The sequence below is a fragment of the Pogonomyrmex barbatus genome, unplaced genomic scaffold, assembly GCF_055798465.1.
Source record: "Pogonomyrmex barbatus isolate J1 unplaced genomic scaffold, ASM5579846v1 scaffold3, whole genome shotgun sequence".
Classification (NCBI taxonomy): domain Eukaryota; kingdom Metazoa; phylum Arthropoda; class Insecta; order Hymenoptera; family Formicidae; genus Pogonomyrmex; species Pogonomyrmex barbatus.
This window is the reverse complement of record NW_028297127.1, coordinates 7,631,694-7,651,346: the sequence shown is the minus strand read 5'-3', so window position 1 is coordinate 7,651,346 and position 19,653 is coordinate 7,631,694. Positions and strand designations below refer to the sequence as shown.

Sequence of the window (19,653 nt, the reverse complement as noted above, 5' to 3'; positions counted from 1 at the left end):
AGTTACAATACATTTGATGTTCGTTTTTTTCCCTTTTTTTTTCCTTCTTTAACACATCATCTTTTCTTCCCTCTTTTATCGCACTAGCGGCATTCTCAATTAGTTGTACACACAAACTGGCCTGGCAGACCGAAATAATAATGTACGCTACAAAAATTCATAACTTATAAACCGCCATTCTCTTCTAATCTGTTATTACATCGTTAATAATTATTTGTGTTTTCCCTGCGTATCCTCTCTTTCCTTCGTTCGTTATTATATTCACCTTTTATTATTTAATATTTAATATTAATATAGTTTACTTAAAAACGAAAACATTCACACTAAAAATTTGCAGAGCTCTCTTTCAAATATATGTAAAGCGATGATCTCGCGTAACTGCGGCTTTGAACACGTTGTACTTGAACACACGGATATGCACATGGATAAGGACGTAGTGAAGTCAAACGGCGCGAGCGAACGGTGCGTGGAATATTATTTTATAATAGGTGGCACGTGAAAATCGGAAGTCATAATCTCTGATTTCAAATGTTAAATATCTACGTCGCTCAGCATAAAATACCTTTTTCTCTTTCTCTACGTCTGCACGATGTGCTAATCGATAAAGAAGTACTTGGATGTATAATCGGCCTTAAGTTGGGATAAAAATGATGGTGATGGTAGTCTACCGTTTAATATACAAGAGGAGTCTAGAATGACAATCCTTTCTTAGCCATACAAATATCCGTTTAAATATGCTCTACAATATGTATACAAAGTTGAAGCAGCTGGCGCTTCAATGTCTTAAAGTCTCTTCTTCTAATGTTCACATTTATCTCGCACATTACCGTCAAAAAGGGGAAAACATTTTGCCACCGAAGTGTTAAATTAGATTTCATTCGAACCGACGAATATTTTTGTTCGAACAAAGGTGCAAGTCACCTTTGCAAGAGCTTTGCTTCAACCAAGCATGAGTTACATTCAATACCACCGTGCTAAATTCAAATTTTATTTTAACACTTTGACTGTCGTGTCACAAATATATATATATATGTATGTGATATTTGTATTTCCTTGGGAATTATGGCACCTGCATGTGGATTAATATCTTAATTTAATTCGTATTCGTCATTCATAATATAAACTAAAGAGAAAGACGAGATCCTTAATTGTATCCGAATGCCATGGTTTCCAAGAAATTGCGGATGAAATTTCAGTCGAAGTGTTAAACGAATTCGTAACGAATGGCGCGATCGCAATGTGTTCCATACATTTGGTATGTGTTTTACATGGTTTTAGGAGGATGTCAACGATATATATATATATATATATATATATATATATATATATATATATGTCTGTTACCATTTATTTTATTAAAAAAAGAGATGTTCTCGAAGATAATTCTTAATGGTTCAAATAAATTAAATTTTTCACATTAGAATAAAAGCTGATAGCCGATTGAATGAGAACGACATGAAGACGATTATTTCTAGAGATTTCGTAATCCTCTCTTTCATAATCACATAAAACACACGCAATATTCTATTTTCGCCGCAAGGAAGAGAAAAGTTAAGTGCTCCATCCTGTATATTTCTGGTTCAGATTTAATGATCAATTTTTCTTTTTTTTTTTTTTCTTTTTATAACAATACTAAAGTTTATGCCAATTACGTGATAACTATAGACAAAAATTCAAAATATGTTTTCGCGCGTTACTAAACTAACTTATAAAGGAAAGGACTCGATGGATCGAATCTTCGTTATTTCCTACATAGCGTTTTGTTTAAATATTTATAACGGAAATATAGATATAGGCTTAAGACTGAGACGTTACATCCAACGCATGTTTGAGATACTTGTTGGCTTTACTCGTCTTTTATTTCTTTTTTTTTTTTTTATCTACTTTCCGAAAATAGCAAACCGCAGAATCGCAGCCACGCGAAACCTATCCCTTTATCCGCGTCTGCGTCAAAGCGGTCGCGTTGTCATCACCGCCATTGTCATTGTCAACGTCATTATCAGTCATCGTCGTCGTCATCGTTGTCGAGTTGCATTAAACGAGACACCGATGTCGCGTATAATACTACATGACAAATATTAATCACTAAAGTGCATGCTAAAAAAAAAAAAATAACGTTAAATGAGGCGGGGCCCCGAGGAGTCGCGGGGGCGCGGTCGCCATGTCCCAGACGCGGGTCGTCGCAACGCATTTTCATTTTTTTTCCCTTTTTTTCCTTTTCGATTACAGACTACTGCGGATGGAGTCGCGCTCGTGCGTGATCTACGTTAACAATCTCCACGATCTTGATCACAACGACAAGAAATGCAGACACAAACATTTTCTCTCTCTCTCTCTCTCTCTCTCTCATTCTCGCTTATTCTTTTTCTTGCATACTTATTGTCAAGTGCAACATTTTGAGTCCTTTCATATTACCATTGCGACAAGAAAAAGATAAATTAAAAATCTGCACTTGACGTTGTTATGTGTAACAGTATCGCGTGAATTTCAGATTGATCATTTCCAAAATTACGATAGTTTCGTAAAGGAATGAGGCTGATAGGCCAGGAGAAACGTATCGCCCAATCAATAATAATCGCAGAATTCCTCTCGCGCATTGCTTGTGAACGCTGTTGCTGACTAGAATTCTTGTTTCGCTTTATGCCCTAAGTAGTTTGCGGCATACGAATGTACTTCATCGAGAAATGCAAATAAATATTGTCTCCAGACAAAAATAAGTGCGTTCTGTACCGAAAAAGATGTTCCTGCAATTAGGTTTACATAGTACGGAAACGTCGTCGTTACATCGGACACATTTCCGCACTGTGCCGATTGCAGTTCACATTTAATACTCGGTGTAGTTCTGCGATTAAAAGTTAGAAAATATTATTAACCTTCGTAAAAACGCTGTCACGTGACTGACAATTTAGCGATTGAGCGACACAACGACAGACCATGCACGCGCGCGATCCTTACTAATTTCACCTAAACAAAAGTAGCAATAAGTATGTGAAGGGACAGGGAGGTAGATACTAGAAAATTCTATGAGAGAATGAATTAGCGCAGAAAGATATTAGGAGAATATAATTTTATCTAGAAGGAAAGGAAAAGGGAAGGATAACGAGACCAGGAGTACGACAAGCACGAACAAAAAGTTCCGGACTGCAACGAGACGAGGCCAGGATGATTGTATGCAGATAGAGCGGGAGGGAGGGAGAAAAAACCGGCGAGACCAGTTGCTGCAGTCTAGAAGCATTTTCTTGTCCATGATTGATACCAGTCAATCAATGATCGGCGATATAAATAGAGAAAAAGATCATAGAAGAAAAGAAACTGTCGCTTTTCCTCTTTTATCTTTCTGTTTTCTTCTGCCGCGTGCAACCGGGACACAGTCTTGGAATCCTGTAGTCGTTTTTGTCGGAATTCGATCCGTGTGATTGCTACCTACGCCGATTCTTCATCCGCGGCGTTTTGTCGGGACCGTTTTGTCAGCGATTGGTGAGTCGACTCGAAAGCGTACACGAGATTACGCATGTCACAGCGACACTCCGACTTCTTCTCTTTGATCTCGCTTGGCTGTCCCATGGTTACATGGTACGATTTGCGTTGGAATTCGTTCCGCTGCCTTTTCGTCCTGCGATCTGGCGAGCCGAAGGAAATGCGCGGAGTAATAAATACCGCGCACCACTCTAAAAATCGCCTCACAAAGAGTTTCGACACATTTCCCGATTTTAGATCACGTTCCGCCGCCTCTTTTTCGTTTGCACTAAAATTTTCCACTCCGACAACGTTCTCCTGTAAACTCTTTTTGGACTTGTCACACGGCTGCACGTGTGTGTATGCGTATGCATATGTGTGTATCTATAATTGCATTCCGCTTATGAGTGCTTCGCGTCGCAAAGTCCTACGGGATTGCCCGGTTATCGATGTACGAAGGACGAATTCGAACCAATAATCATCGGCTACCTAACCGATAATTTTAGACACACACACACACAACACCGAGCTCGAAGTCTCGCGCGAGGAACGATCTTCGTCCGAGACTTCGATTGGCGCGCCATTCATGTTCGAGCTCATGTTTCGTACGATTTCTCTTTGAGCTGCGTCAGCTAATAATCGACTGTTGCTGTTGCTTGACGAACGTTGTTGCAAGCGACGTTTAAGCATATGAGGTTGGCGTCAGTGATGAGGTCATATGACATACGAAATAGTCCTGGATTCCGCTTCTTAAAATGAAGATGACAGATGTGTCGTGGTACCGGTGACTTTTATTCGATAGAGACGAAATAAGAAGGGGCTCTTGCAACTGTTTCGTAATGTGGCCGGTATTAGCGACGGTTTTGATATCCGGGATTACTTGGATTGCCTGGCTGTCGCATGCCACCACCCCTACCGCCATCACCACCCCGTGAAAATCCTCCACGACCACCTCGCGCACCATGTTGTCCTCCTCTCATCACGCTCCCAGGTCCACCTAAAATATTAAGATAACATAAATAAAAAATTTTTACTAATTAATAAATTGGAGAATATCCACAAAAATACCTGGTCCGCGCTGCTGTTGTTGCTGTTGTTGGCCACCCATAGATCGCATTCCACCATCTCCAGAATTCAATCTACCGCCACTACCGTCTAACATCGGCCTAGGTCTGACTTTCTTTTCCTCCACATTTAATTTTTGTCCACTTTCGTCAGGATAATAGATAGGCTGAAACAATAATCATAATGAAAGCAATTTTTATCTTTAAACGAGACACGTATATGCGTAAAAGATAAACATACCAAAGAATTCAACACCTTAGTCACAACTTGTATATCTTCAAATGTAATAAATCCGTAATTAGGTACTCGAGCGGTATTATTTCCACCTTGTGGACCTTTGCATCTGTCATTCGATTTACTGTGTACGCGCAATTCAGCGACTCTACCATAACGCTCGAATACCTGGCGCAGGTCATTCTCAGAGGCATTGTGTGGTAAGTTACCCAGGAAAAGTTGATGAGCATCACTGTATTGCCCTAATCTTGTGCCACGACGTTCTCCATCTAAGATATGTATATAGTATTATTACATATATTTTATATATGATAACTTATAAGATAAAATCTTTATTTAAAAAAATGAAAGAATTAAAAATTAATAAAAATTAATAAAAATGAATTAATAATAATAATAATAAAGTGTTAATAGTATTGCATCTGTTAAAAAATGTTTCTACATTATAGAAATCTACATCCTTATATTTCATCTCTTATTTTTTTACTTTATTCCTGTTGTATCGATTCCCTTTATATTATAGTAAGTAATATTTTTTACCTCTTTGTACTAATCCTCCTCTTGGAACTCGTTGCTGCTGAGGATGTTGTTGTTGTTGTTGCTGTTGTTGTTGTTGAGGTGGTTGATTTCCACTTACTCGATGAGTTTGTTGCTGAGCTGCAGATACATTATTAGACACCGTTGTTGATGCTGGTCCATTATTTGCAGGATGCAATGGTGATCTGTCATCCAAACGTAGATTTGTCATAGGTGGCTGCAAAGAAAGAAAGAAATTCATTCATTTTCTCCTTCATCGTAAATCGTAAATTATGACATTGTGCGAAACAAAACTTACCGGAGACATGGACAGTTTAGGAGCTTGTGGGCTAGTAGCACCAGTAGTAGTGTTTGGGAAAGACTTTACCAAGGTAGCGTACGTCTTGGGCCCGCTGCTGTTGACAGTGATGTTGGAAACCTGATGCTCAGGTTCGGTCTCTTGCGTAGATGCGGTGAACGCTTCTGTCTCGGGTTGTTCGTTCCTCTCCTCTGTCTGAGCCTGCGGCTCATTCTCGCTCTGTTGCTGCTGCTGCTCACCATTACTCAGCTCTGCCTCCTGCACAAACTGAGATTGAGCGGCTGGTTCGGCTATATATGGATGCTGTTGTGCTGGAGGTGGTGGCGGTGGTTGCTGTTGCTGCTGCTGTTGTTGTTGTGGTAGTTGTTGATTAATTGTCTCTTCATGCACTGTTCCATTCAATACTTGCTGTATCACCGGATGAACCTGACAAAAATAAAATTATATTGCAAACTATTAGAAATAAAACACTATAGAAATAAAACACACGGGGAAAGAAAGAAAAGAAAGAAAGAAAAGAAAGAAAAAAAAAACAGGAAATAATTTTTTTCAGGAATATAATTTTTTATTACATTTAAACTAAGTATAAAAAAACTTGCGCACTACATAAAATGCTTAAGTGTCAATTTTTCTACTACAATTGATAATACATCATATTTGTTATACTAACATGTGGTTGGGGTGGTGCAGCATAATACATCGGCTGCTGTTGTTGAAGCGGAGGTTGCTGCGTCGGAATGAGAGGTGGTTGAGCTTGCTGCTCGGCAGCTTGAGCAGGAGCCGACAGCTGTTGTGCCTGAGTCTGATGTTCATCTTCCTCGGGTTCAGATCGACCAATTTCCTCAACTTCTCTTTCGCCACTCTCCCCGCTATCTCCGCCACTTACATCAGCTTCATCCTCATCCGGAAATATCAAGTCTTGATAGCGGAAGATATCATTGTGCACGTAGTAAGTTTTCGGCGCTTGCACAGCCAGTACGAAAGTCTGGGTGAATCGACGCATTGGTTGCCCGGCATTAGATAATTCTCCAGATACCTACGTAATATTTAAAGATAAATATAAAATATATAATAATAATCATATCAAAAATGTTTATTTAAAATAAGTACAAAATTAATTTAAAAAGTGTATTAGTTTAAATAAATTATTCTTTTAAAAGGAAGAAGGAAGAGAAAGAAAAGAGGGGGAAGAGACAAAAGGAGAGGGAAAGAAAAATGATAGATATAGATAGAAAAAGACATTTAGATATTTAAAAAGCTGATTGTATTATCAGAAGACACGGTTGCTCGGATGTCAAGTCATACGACAACCGAAATACCGTGTAGTGAAATAACAAAACTCTAATAATGTTTTGAATATAACCGAACATAATATATTCAATGTCATATATTTTATAGTTATATTGTGTTTAGAAAAGTGTGAAGAATTGTGACTTATCCTAGGGATGACTCGTGGCTCTATGTAAAAGAGCTTGATTCATAATCAATGGAATTCAAGTTCAATTCCAACCCTCATCCCATATATATGTCGGTTAAATGATTAAAAAATGACATTTAAAAAAAATAAATTTTAGGTATTATAGATAAAAACTATCTCAATAATACATTAATAAAACTGTAATTTTTATTCTTTCTTATTTATCTTATATAATTTGATATCATTTACCTGGACGACAACACCATTTTCAAGCGTAAGCTGGGAATCAACCTGGCTTATCTTGGCATGGCAGTCGCGAAAATTCAGCTGTTGAATTTTCTGGTGTATCTGCTTCTGCCCAATCGCCGGGGTGCACTCCCGATTGGAATCCAATCCCCCGTGCACGAAGGAAGAATGCTGATTGTAAAATCTGAAATTTATAATAATTGTTGTATTTGTGGCATTCCTTTAATAAACTTTGATTTGGTTATGTGATAAGAAATCTATAGTGCAGATAAAAAGACATAGTTTAGATAACTCAAGTACCTGTGAAGGTGAGCCGGTGCTTGATTCAGCAACGTATAATATTGTCGGACGAACTCCCGACCGACGCTCTGTGGCGAAGGAGATGCCTCCATGACCATTTTTTTATTTTGTATCTTCTAGAGTAATATTTTGCTGGAAACAGCAAACTAAACGTTTCGACTGTAAAATCTTAAAATTATTAAGGCAGATATCTGAAACCAAAACGAAAAAATATGTCAGTATGTATATGTCAGATATAACTGATATGATATAGGAGATTAAAAAAATTATTACTAATATTAAATTAATTTTTATTAATCAAAATATAATTATTATATTAAACCGAGTTAAGTTTCAAATAATAAGTGACATTTTTTTGAGAGACAGGATATGTTTAATAATTCCTTTTATTGAATTTATATTTTTATAAATTTAGAACAATTATTTATATATCTAGATTACATTCTGTTATTATTAACGGATTTCCAACACAACAAGTTCAAAGCTATATTGATAAATTGATAATTAAATCTGAAAATCGATTACACTTTTTTTTTTAAATTATTAAATACAAAGATCTTTGAGCAATGCTACTTATTATATTTCCTATTATATTTATTAATTATAATTTGCAAAATTGAATAAATCATAATATACCATCTAAGTAAAATCTCTGATGACACAACTGAAGCAAAATATAATTATTGATTATGTGCATCTCAATCTCAAGAAATAAAAAAATTCTCAAAATATTTTTAGCAATATTGTTGATACTAATATTAATAACGATAAGTATATATATATAGGTAATTAATAATATATAGGTAAAATAAAAAAAAAAATATATATATATATATATATATATATATATATATATATATAGGTAATTTCACAAAAAATATAAAAATGAATATTATCAATATTCATTTGAAAGAAACCGCGTGATAATATGGAGTCATAGGCACTTTCAGAATATATTACAAACAAAAAAGAAGAGTACGCATAATCCCGCGTCCTCCACACGCATTCATCCGCCCACGTGCAAACATTCTTTATATAAAAACTATTGATTCAATTAATATATAAATATTTTTTTCGCGCGGCTCAGTTGAGTTTATAATTTGTAATTATTTAAATATATATTTCATAACATTCTTCATGATATTCTTGATAAATTACTAGTTGATTTATTTTTAGGAGCTATGTACTACTGTGCCATAAATTGTCCTCGTGATGAAAAATACTACAGCGTTTCTCGAGCGGACGCCGTGCTACCTGAATTTCTTCAAACACGAGGACGAAGCAGCACGCGGTCTTTTTTTTTCCTCTCCCTCGCACATGGAAAAATCCACCAGGGAATACAGCCCTCGGGCACCGTTGTCGCTGGCAACCGCGTCTCGGGACGGATTAAATCCGAGCTCAAAATTCGTCTACGTTCTTATTACGTAGCGCGCAAATAATCGGAGCGGTACGACATGCGGCGAACACAAAGGGACTGGCGACGCGCGTAGCTTGGCGGAGCGCATGGCAAAATTTTCGCGCATGCCACCATCTCTCTTCCTCTCCTCTCATCTTTTCCCCTCACCATTCCCCATTCTTCTTCTCCTCTCCTCTCCCCCTACCCGCGAGCTCTTTCTTTGTCCCTCTTCCTGTGCACCCGAGGCATCCCGACCGCGCTGGACTCGGTGTATCTCGTAAGCACGTGTTTCTCTCAAAACCCCGAACGAAAAATTCGTTCTCCACACTTTCGGACTTCCTCGCCTCACGAGACAGGACGAAACAAAAAAGGGGCGAAAATCATGCGGGAGAGCATGCCGACGAGAGCGCGGATGCGACGGAGAGAGAGAGAGAGAGAGAGAGAGAGAGAGAGAGAGAAATAGATGGAGAGAGCGAGCGCGCGGTCGCGCCCGGTCGGTCGCGCAAGCATGGCGATGTTTCCCGATGCCTCGCACGGGAACGCACCAACGCGGATAAGACGCGAAGCATCCGAGGGGAAGAGACGGACGAACGGACGAGCGAGCGAATGAACGGATAGGCGGGTGGATCGCGGGTGGAACAGCGAGGCCGGGCTCCTCGACATGTCTCAGCTCGGCGTGAACGGAGTCACGTCCATCGAGGCGCGATTCCACCGCAGAGACATGTTCTAGGTGTTCTAGCGTGTTCTCCTCGTGCTCGAGGGAAGCGACGTGCGAACGATCGTCCCGACGAACGGATGGATAATGCCGAACGCGGGTAACGCGGGGATTACAACTCAATGGCAACAAACAGAGCGTGGGGGGGTTCCTACCTGATTCAGGCGTTCTCGCGCGGGGAACCTCGGCGCAACCGGCGGCGGCGGCAGCGGCGGCGGTGGCGGTGGCGGTGGCGGCGGCTGCTTATCGCGCGGGAAGCCGACGATGGCGCAAATGATTTGCGAGGATCGGCGATCGCCTCGTGCGACCGAGTAAACGCCGCAGACACCGGGTCCGCAGTGGATGATATCAATTATAAAAACAGTTCACGGTATGTACGTCGGTAACGCGGCTTACTTGTGTTGTGTGGTGGTATCGACGGCACTGTGTCAGCAAATGCGCGCAGAGCAGAACAGAACAGCACTGGAGAGGAACTGGCGACACACGGAGGCGTCGTTTGAATATAGACGAGCGTATTATAGTTCAAAGGTACGGGAAGCCCTCGAGCGCCAGTGGCGAACGTAGGAAGCGCGAATCGTCGATGCCGATTGGTCCGAGTTGATGTATCACGCGGTAGGATCTTTCTGCGCACGCGCCATCCTCTTTACCTGCGCATGATCGACCACGTGATTATCTTACGGACTCACGATGAGAACGTGGCTTTTTGCCCACGAAGTGCGATCTTTTTTCCTTTAACCCGTATCACAGACTGTGGATTAGGATTGGAAAGTAGATTGGAATTTAGCCAATCGGAAGAAAGAAAATCAATCTCGAATTTAAGCTAGCGGCACACGATGCTTTTTTTCTTGCTGGTTTGCTAGCTGGATTCGCATGTTTGCTGAACTCTTGTCTTTGATTCATATATTTTTTTAGATCTAAAAGTATGTCGCTGGCTTTAGTGATTTTGTTCGGAAAACAAAAAATTCTATCAATTGATCATGAAATGTCACAAAGCATTTTCAACATCAATGGAATATATTTAACTATTACAGACTGAAAGCAAATAGTGTATTTGATTTGCTGATTCCGAATCGAGTTGATTATGAGGAAATAAGAGATAGAGGAAAAGCAATAAAAAAAGAAAGATATAGGAAAAGCAAATAAAAAGAGATAGAACTGAATCGAGTTGAGTCAAGTCAGCAAATCGAAAACGCTAAATGCCGTCGATTTCGATTTCTAGCAACGTAAACATAATAAAGATTGAGAAATTTTTCAATCAATTGAAAAAAACGAGTTGATTTAATATCTAACTTTAGTATTAGTATACCTTATTGGTTGTTTTTATTTTTCTCTAATTAAACTTTCTAATTAAAATTAAAAAGCAAATTAGAAATAAAAAGCAAATTAAACAGGATTAAAATTAATCTATATTGATAAACGTCAAACAAGGAAACGAGCGGAAGTGAGACAGAAAATTTGTTTGCGTCGCTCATAATTTCTATTTTTTGCACTTAAGAGTCGGCAGGAGTGACGAGCTAACTCCGACTTGATCTGAAAATGATTATCTACTCCTTATTTACCGTGCAGATATGTATCAATTATATTTGGTACTCAATTATATTTTGTCTTATAGAAACAAACTTTCGTCATGAAACTTTGCTAAGATAATTTCTTTTACAATTACGAAGGTATCTACAGAGCCAATTTTGCAATTTAGCTCTTAAATAATTAAAATAAATATAACTATTTACTCTTTATTTACAGTGCAGATATATATTTGAGTACACCCATATATCATCTCGTAGAAACAATATTCTGCTATGAGCCTTTTTCTACGTATTTTTTATAAAATTATAACTCTTGCTACAGAGTTTTGCAATTTGATTCTTGAAAAAAATTTACAATAGATAAAAATATTTGCATCTTATTGTCCTATAGTGCAAATCTATTTACGCATAAAATGAATTATTTATTTTCACACATTTTCTTACAAAAATCGCTCTGTAGCTTTCGTCAGGCAAATATTCTGATTATAAATATCATAATTATATAGCTATTCTCGCAGTATTTTGGCCGTAATATGGGGAAAAGGAATTCATCTCCGATAAAGATCTCCATAATCTCTCCTTAAAGCAAGATGGATACATAAGCGGGAGTTGGAGAAAGTGTAAGAAAATGAGAAACGCGAGTGCAGGAAGTGCAAGAGCAACGCAACAAATCCGCGTAGAAGGGAATTCAGCGAGCATAATTAACCCCACGTCTGCTAGGAGCGCTGACGAGCACACGTTTTCTGCGTCCTCGATCGCGAGTTTTCCCCGTGTGTGTATGTGTGTGTGTCGCTTCCTCCCGCACTCCCCTCCTCCCCCAGCCCGCGCCCGTTTACGTCGCGTGAAGTTGCCTCGGGGACGAGCCAGCGAGAGCGCGCGGCGTGTTGCTTGGGGTCGATCCGTCGATACGGGACGCTGGTTCGGGATGATCATGTAGTTGGTGTCAAGTCGGCCAGACGCTTCCGTGGCTCTCTTAGCGTGGGAATCGGTCCGCTTTAGCCAATGTTATAACAAACGAGGCCGTTCGCGCGTTCCATGACTTCCCCACTCGATCACACGTGAGTAAAACGCACTTTGCCCCGCTTCTGTCTCACGACACTTTACGTGACGCGGGCGACCGACCGACCGAGCGTCCCGAGCGGGACTCGCGGATTAAATCCTCGGTGAACGTACGCGAGGAGTCAGACGGCGGGACAGACTTCGTGCGGAGACGCCCGCGGAGATTCCCCCGTCGACATGAATGGTACGATACGTAGAACGTGATAAAACGTGGTTTTAGGTTAACAGAAGATGACAGTATTAGAAACAGAGGAAGACGCAGATAAACGCTCGGTTCCTCCTAGAAAGAAGTTCTGCCTGTCCCTGTCGGGTCGTGGACGTGCAATTCCCATCGTCGTCCCACAGCCCCCTCCTACATCTACAAGAGGGGGCCTTTTGGATAGACCAGATTTCACACTTGGTATGTGTGTTCTTTTTAATTTTTTTATAATATGTCTGTTGGCAGTGAGACAGCAGTGATTTCTTTGATATTGATTTATATTGATGATTCTGTTTGTAAAGGTACAAGCAAAATGTTGAATGGTTATCGAAATCAGCTGAGCAATCACCAGGATGGAAGTTACGACATGCCTAGTGGCAGTACGGAAGGATTGAAAATAGCCACCTTATGCAATTTAGGAAATACCTGCTTCCTCAATAGTGTATTATATACTTTAAGATTTGCGCCTTCCTTTCTGCATAATTTACATCATTTAGCTACTGATTTGTCTAATTTAAATGACAAGCAACTTCAAACAAAAGTAAGTACCAGATAGATTAATTTATTTGAAAAGGAAAGTTTTATATATATATATATATATATATATATATATATATATATATATATGCATGTGGCATAAACATGTTTAAATTTTAAATTCTATTGAGAATTTTTCTTGTAGGCCAAATCTTCCTCGTTAGGTAGAACCGGTGTATCGCTAACATCAAGCAATAGTCGTAGTTGGAGCAGTAAGGATCTATTGGCACTAGCTGGATCAACAGCAGAAGCCAATAAACCACGTATTCAAATAGCCACTGAAAGATTACATGAGCTCTTCATGGCATTGCGAGCATCAGAGATGAGGGAAAACAGTGAACCATACCAACCGGATGCCTTTTTACAAGCTCTTAGGTAAGTATGCTGTTATCATGTATATGTGTTTTGTGTTTACATTGTTTTTATATTGATTGTCATAGAGAAGTAAATCCGATATTTGAGGGAAATCAGCAGCAGGATGCTCACGAGCTTTTGGTCTGCTTGCTTGACAACATTAGGGAGACTTTCCAACTCTTGGTCAGACATAGAGAAAGCCAATTTGGCCAAAGCAATGGTGGTTTTCCTGAATTTATTGCAAACCACTCGACAACAGAGACACAGTCAGAGAGCAGTAGCTCTGGAAAAAGAAGCATTCGTAAATCTAGGAAGAAAAAGAAGATCACAAGCAGGGGGAATTCGGTATCTCTCGCGCAGCCGAATGCGAATGGCGTTGCGGGGTCTGCAAGATTATACGAGAATGGCCACGCGGAATTCGCCGAGAGCAACGGTGAGATAGGTACTCGCAAGCCAGAAAGTAAGAAATGTTTTATTTCTGAGGACTTTGAGGGAGTCAGTTTATTGCGTACAACGTGTCTCGAGTGTGAACACGTAACGGAACGAAAGGAGACGTTCTGCGACATATGTGTACCCATTGACATTGATCGTTCGAACGAGAAAGGTACGTGTTTAATTGATTTATTCATACGGAATAAAAGAGATATGTTATTTTTAGATTATTTAAGCTGTTCAGACTTTCTTTAATAGCTTATAGATATTTTATATTATTGTAATTAATCGGATTTTTCTTAATTCTAAAATCTTTCTTCAGATGATAATGAATTGGACAGCAGTGAGGTATACAAGCGCGCTGTAGTAACTAGTGAATTGCTTTGGGGTAGGGATAAGTACTGGTGTGCACGGTGCCTACGGTATAATGAGGCTCGCAGAGCCGTTTGTTTTCCCTCTTTACCTAGACTTCTTATCTTGCAGTTGAAGAGATTTTCTACTGCCGCTGGGTAAGTCTTATATCTTTCAACATATTTAGAAGCAACAGGTTAAATACATAATTTATATCAGGAATATGTACTTCTCAAAGTTAGCAAAAGATATCACGACACATTTGCATAATTTAAAAATCTATTGCAGTTATATAAAAGTAATAATTATATTAAAAGTATAAATATTATAGTAACATTAATTTATGGAATTATTTTTTTTTAAGGACTTATTGTATTTTTTAATTTTACTTCTTTTGTTTTTGATGAACAACTTTTCCCCATCAAATTTATGTTTTCAGTTCAATGGAGAAAATCAATAATCACATGCCAACACCATTTACCTTGCAATGCTTCTGCGAGGAATGTAGTAATGATGAAACTCATGGGATGACAGCTGATGGTAATACAGAAACGCGACACGTGTACAAATTATATTCGGTCATAATGCATCAAGGTGCGACAATGACTGCAGGGCATTACGTCGCTTATACTCGTTTACCAGACGAGCCTGCGTATGCGGAGTATTCTCAATGCGATCGCGATAATAAACGGCAAAATCCGAGCCAGACTAGTGCCGCGAGCGCAAACTCTTCATCGTCGTCCTCTTCTTCTTCCGATAAACCATCGGGCATACTCAAGTATTTTAGAAGTAGCAAACCCAACGCGAGCGAGAATAAGGAGCAATTAGTGAATAGAGTCGGTTGTCGTAGCATGGACTGTTGCGGCATCAGGCGCAACAAACAGGGCGTCACCTGGTTGGAGTGCGACGACGAAGCGGTTCATGTGATCCCACTACGAGAACTTGAAGACAAACTGGCACCCAACGCGCGGAACTCAGCTACTCCCTATCTTCTGTTTTACGTGAGGTCGACGATGTAAGTCGCCGTTTTTCGTCTTCTCGTCAGAAGTATAATATCAAAATCGTCTCCGTTTGAAATTCCAAGGGATACTCCCCGATTGACTCCAACAAACTTCGATTCGTCAATTATAAGGCCTGTCCTTTATTACTGCACTGAACTGTATTAAAATCACAATATAACTAGTAGTGGCATTTTGTGAAAGAATACATGCCGCCGCAAATTCAGTCGCACAAGCAATGTTATTGTTCGCTAATAAAATTTAGTTTTAATATTTTATATAACAAGATTTTTTACTTATTATTGATTAATTAGATTTTATCTTAAACAAATTTACATTTTTGAATTATTTTCTATTTTTACATCATTTTTAATATTGTTATTATCGTTACGAATATCTCTTATATTACGAATATTATTTGATTGATTTTCTTCTTAAGGACTGACCTATCATTCGATATTGTAACCGCAGAATGATATATTTATTATACGCGTTTAATAAATTGGTTACTATTAGAATTATATGAGATTTGTTTTTATTATTATTTTTATATTACGTTTTTATATTATATTCATTGAAAGTGGCTTAAGAATGATCCCAAACATTGGAACATCTTTTTATTATATAATGTATCATAATTATTTATACATAAGACAAAATTAATAACAGACATACGCAAGATTACGCAAGAATACTAGCGGAGTTGACCCTTATTTGTTGACTTTTATTTTGACAATAAAATTTAGTTCGACAAAAACGTATATATTGTACGTATACAGAATTTTATAAATATTTTAAAGAATGAATAGAAAATATAAAATTATCTTGTTTGCAGTATATAACAATATAATAATACGAGTAAAAATTCGTAAAAGTAAAAATAAAAAGTAACATTGTTTATGGTAGGATATTATTATTTTTCCGTATAGTATTGAATTAAAAGGATATATCTAGGAATAATTGCATCAATCGGCATGCAGAAATGAAAAATATTGATATAGAGTGCCACTATTAGTTATAACGTGATAATATTTTCTTTCTCACTTTTGCCAAACTTTAGATATATATCCATTTCATTTTAAGTACCAGTGTTCAGCTATAAAGTATAGACCTGCAATACATATAATTAGTACGGATTGAACAATTAACTGTCTAACTGTGGTCAAGTGACGGGATACTCCCATTTCAAGCGAGACAGCGAGCACACAATGACAAAAATGGGCCTTGTTCTTCTCATGTTGCCCTCTTCCTCTCCTTCCTTCCCTCTCTTCACTCAAAAATCCAAATGACCGTGCTGTGATGTATCGCACATTCCACACTACCCGAGTTCTTCTTCCTGTATACGTACTGCATCGAGTTTTAGAGACGCGAGCGTGTACTATTTTCGTAGAAAATAAAACTGTCTATCGCCAATCATGTTATATACGTTAGATTCCCGGCGATCGGACGGTATACGACCTCGAGAGTCGACCTCTGTATATGTAACGAAATACCGTCGACCTCGATGTAACGAATCATGAAATGAGCGTCACGATTAGAGACGACCTAGCCTTAGTTGAGACGTGGAACGTTTTATTATTGAGTTATCTGTAAAATAATAAAAATTATGTATTCTTGACACATACCTGTCTATCATACGTGCGCCCGTGCCACATCGCGAGATAGAGGCACTTAACCCGATCCCCAGGAAGTCTACCTGCGACTTTATATCGATGGACGTCACTGCGACGTGGCTTGAATATTTTAGAACGTCGTTTAATACAAACGTTTCCATCGTTTTCATGATACCTTCTGATATTAATCGATCTCGTGCTGAAAAGCGGTACGATTAAATTTAACTAGCTATTAGATAAAAATCCCTCGCGTGGCATTTAGAGTTAATCTCTAATTACAATGTAACTTATAACGGAGCGGTCCGTCGACGATGCGATGCAATGGAAAGAAATTCTTTCCGTCGTCGTAGTCGCCCGCGAACTTCTGTTAATTTTCTGTTCTGTCTTTCGCTAACGTTCCAGGCAGGTGAATTCGGCGGAATTTATCCACGCTGAATATGCGCACACCGCCGCTTTCAAATGTCGCGTACACACGTTGAAATATTTGTATAGTGTCAGCTCAATCATACGTGGCTACATCCATATATCGATTATTTCTATAGGGGGTCAGTAGTGGAGTAACGTTCCACCTGTCAGTCGGATACATAGTAGTTCCTACTACTTCCAGACCGTGATACATTCAGTAGTTCGTATCTCTTAGGTAGAGCACGTTCCTACACGGCTATGCTCTCGTCGACATTCTTCGAATAAGACAGAAGGTAAGTGAATAAAACAGTAGAATAATATGTAAGCGGTCTTATATTTGAATACTCGACGAGAGAAAAAACGTGCAGAGCGAACGAGAAGTTAATTTGTCAATCAAAACTTTTGATCCTGATGTAACAATGTTTGTTGATTGATTCGGAAAGAATCAGCCATTTTTTTTTTTTTTTTATTGATGGATAGTTCTTTTTCTTATTTTTTACTAAAATTTGCTTTAAGCAAATATTAATTTGTTCTTTTAAGTTTGTTCTTCAGATCGATATCGATCTGTATTTACAATTTTATTCTTGAAGAAATACTTGATTTATTTATTTTTTAAAGCCGTGCTGTCTTAATTAATACATTTCTGACAGAGCATTGTAATTTTTTATTACGTTTCAATAACATTTAAATTTCATTCGTTAGGAACGCATTTCAAATTTTTCACTTAGACTTTCTTAATGAGTTTTCTTCTTTATATGCATTTTTCCGAGCACGACGCGTTCGGGACACATTCAACCGTAATTATTAAACGTCAAATTCGTTATCATTATGGTGAGTAAAGTAAGATCAAATGAAATAATAATTGTAATTGTGAGCACGCAATTCTCACGGTCTCAAAATTAATCGGAATCGGTGCGAACGGCAGCCTCCTATCGCGAAGGTGCCGACGACAGAGTTCGCACGGAATCCGTTCCTCCGATTCCTTTTCTCACGAAGTACAACGCGTGAAAAAAATTACAAGCTTTTCACACTACGTGCCACATACGTATATATTTACATTACGTTTCACCGAACGAGCGTAATCGATACACAACCGCCATTCGCGGTGGAGGCAAACACGACAAACACGGATGTCGCGACGTGACATATCTGCGTTAACGCTGTTAACGAAACCCGTCAGCTTTCGTCGTCTCTCGCATCGGAACGAAAATATCTCGCTTCCGTTCTCGGGGAAACCGTTCGCCGACGCTTGGGTCGAAATGACTCGACCCAAATACGTCCAATCTCGCCGTGGGATACGCGAAATTTCAACCCCCTCCCCTCCCCCGCCCCCCCCCGGCGCGGTGGTGCGCTTTAAAGCACACAGGGCGATCCGCAGTAGGTCACTTATCACCACGTGTAATCGTTTTCGAGTCTGTAACTGCAGCGCAGTGCACTGTCTCGTGAATGGTATACTTATGCGAAACTAAGGGTTGAACGATGAGGCATGAGAAAAAGGGAATGTCGCACGCGTTATTTGACCGCAAAATCGATGGCGCGTTTTGTATAGGAATTATCGAGTTAACGAGACGAATAAAGAAGAGTCCTTATGTGAGTTCCTTTTAACAGGACAAAAAATATCAAAACACAGTTTTTTCTTCTTCTGAAACGAAAATACGCAATTTTTTTTTAATTTTTAATTTAAACAAAAACTGGATTTTATACATTGCTTTTATTTGTTGTACTCATTACACATACGTAGAAGTAAGAAAGTTTCAATGTGTTCAGTTCACTTTGACAAACGAAGCACAAGCATCTTCTTGGGGCAAATTTTTTTTTTTTTTTTTTTCGTTAAATAAAATCGCTTGTCTCACTTTGTAATCTTATATCCCCCAATTGTTATTTATGTTATATTAAATTGAAATAAAGTTGTTTTATAATTTACTTTCCTAATTATTGTGTACTGATTACCGTGCTTATTGTAGGCGTATTTAAGTCAAATTAATTGTCATTATGAAGCACCAACAAGTAACCGTGGACATGACGAACATGGTGTTTACTGCTTGCTCCTATTTGGCGCTTGCCGGAGCGGTCTGGATATTTTTGCGGCTTATCCAGGCCTGCTTCTGGCTACCGAAACACTTAAAGAGGCAAAATGACGTTCAAAGAATGCTGCAAGAGAAGGTAAAATCGAATATTTCTTATTTAAATTTTAATTATTAAGTTTTTAATTATTAATTCTTTCTTCATAGTCTATGTTTGCGCATAAATTAATGTTATCAATATTAAAGATATCGAGTGGTCATTTCTGTTCATTTTTATTTTTTAAATTAACATTTTTTTTTTCATTAAAGATACGATTCTGAAATTTTCAAACTTTTCATTAATTATTATTTATTATTTTATTATTTCTTTATTCTAATGAAACATTAGAAATGGAAAATTTTAATTAATTAATTAAAAAATAGTAGATGAAAAATGATCATTTGATACTTTTAATGTCAAGAGCGGAATTAAAATTAGTGAGAATTTATCT

At 38.4% G+C, this 19,653-nt stretch overlaps 3 protein-coding genes and 1 long non-coding RNA gene across 9 annotated transcripts in view; 2 read left to right on the top strand and 2 right to left on the bottom strand.

Annotated features, from left to right (window-relative positions):
* Positions 1–19: 19 nt before the first annotated feature.
* rin (ras GTPase-activating protein-binding protein 2) lies at positions 20–10,173 on the bottom strand. 3 transcript variants are annotated; one of them, XM_011635159.3, is made up of 9 exons: positions 10,061–10,173; positions 7,554–7,744; positions 7,257–7,437; positions 6,261–6,626; positions 5,591–6,016; positions 5,296–5,509; positions 4,762–5,024; positions 4,525–4,687; positions 20–4,453 (listed from the first exon to the last, which is right to left on the bottom strand). In XM_011635159.3, the coding sequence occupies exons 2-9, from the start codon at positions 7,649–7,651 to the stop codon at positions 4,308–4,310; spliced, it is 1,857 nt and encodes a 618-aa protein (XP_011633461.1). In that variant the 5' UTR covers positions 7,652–7,744; positions 10,061–10,173; the 3' UTR covers positions 20–4,307. The 3 variants fall into 3 exon arrangements, with proteins under 3 accessions (XP_011633461.1, XP_011633460.1, XP_025073482.1); XM_011635158.3 differs by having other exon boundaries at positions 9,820–10,149; XM_025217697.2 differs by lacking the exon at positions 10,061–10,173 and adding an exon at positions 8,808–9,119.
* A 1,728-nt stretch (positions 10,174–11,901) lies between these two features.
* Positions 11,902–16,738, top strand: Usp1 (ubiquitin specific protease 1). The gene is made up of 7 exons (XM_011635160.3): positions 11,902–12,248; positions 12,470–12,649; positions 12,751–12,989; positions 13,131–13,360; positions 13,426–13,943; positions 14,094–14,280; positions 14,562–16,738. Exons 2-7 carry the CDS (start codon positions 12,481–12,483, stop codon positions 15,139–15,141), a joined length of 1,923 nt encoding a protein of 640 aa, XP_011633462.1. The 5' UTR covers positions 11,902–12,248; positions 12,470–12,480; the 3' UTR covers positions 15,142–16,738.
* LOC105424765 (uncharacterized) lies at positions 15,725–17,154 on the bottom strand. The gene is made up of 3 exons (XR_003096623.2): positions 17,013–17,154; positions 16,817–16,932; positions 15,725–16,707 (listed from the first exon to the last, which is right to left on the bottom strand). It is a non-coding gene; the product is annotated as an uncharacterized LOC105424765 (long non-coding RNA).
* Positions 17,155–17,289: 135 nt separating this feature from the next.
* Positions 17,290–19,653, top strand: part of LOC105424764 (uncharacterized) — a 44,066-nt gene continuing 41,702 nt past the window's right edge. For 2 of the 4 annotated variants that reach the window (XR_016139909.1, XM_011635161.2), the window contains exons 1-2: positions 17,291–17,431; positions 19,103–19,301. Coding sequence is in view for 3 of the 4 variants with exons in the window: in XM_011635161.2 (XP_011633463.2) it covers positions 19,131–19,301 (171 nt within the window). In the remaining variant the exon portion in view is untranslated. Of the gene's footprint in view, positions 17,432–18,443; positions 18,729–19,102; positions 19,302–19,653 lie in introns of those variants that run through there. The other 2 variants (XM_089079880.1, XM_011635162.3) reach the window with 2 other exon arrangements.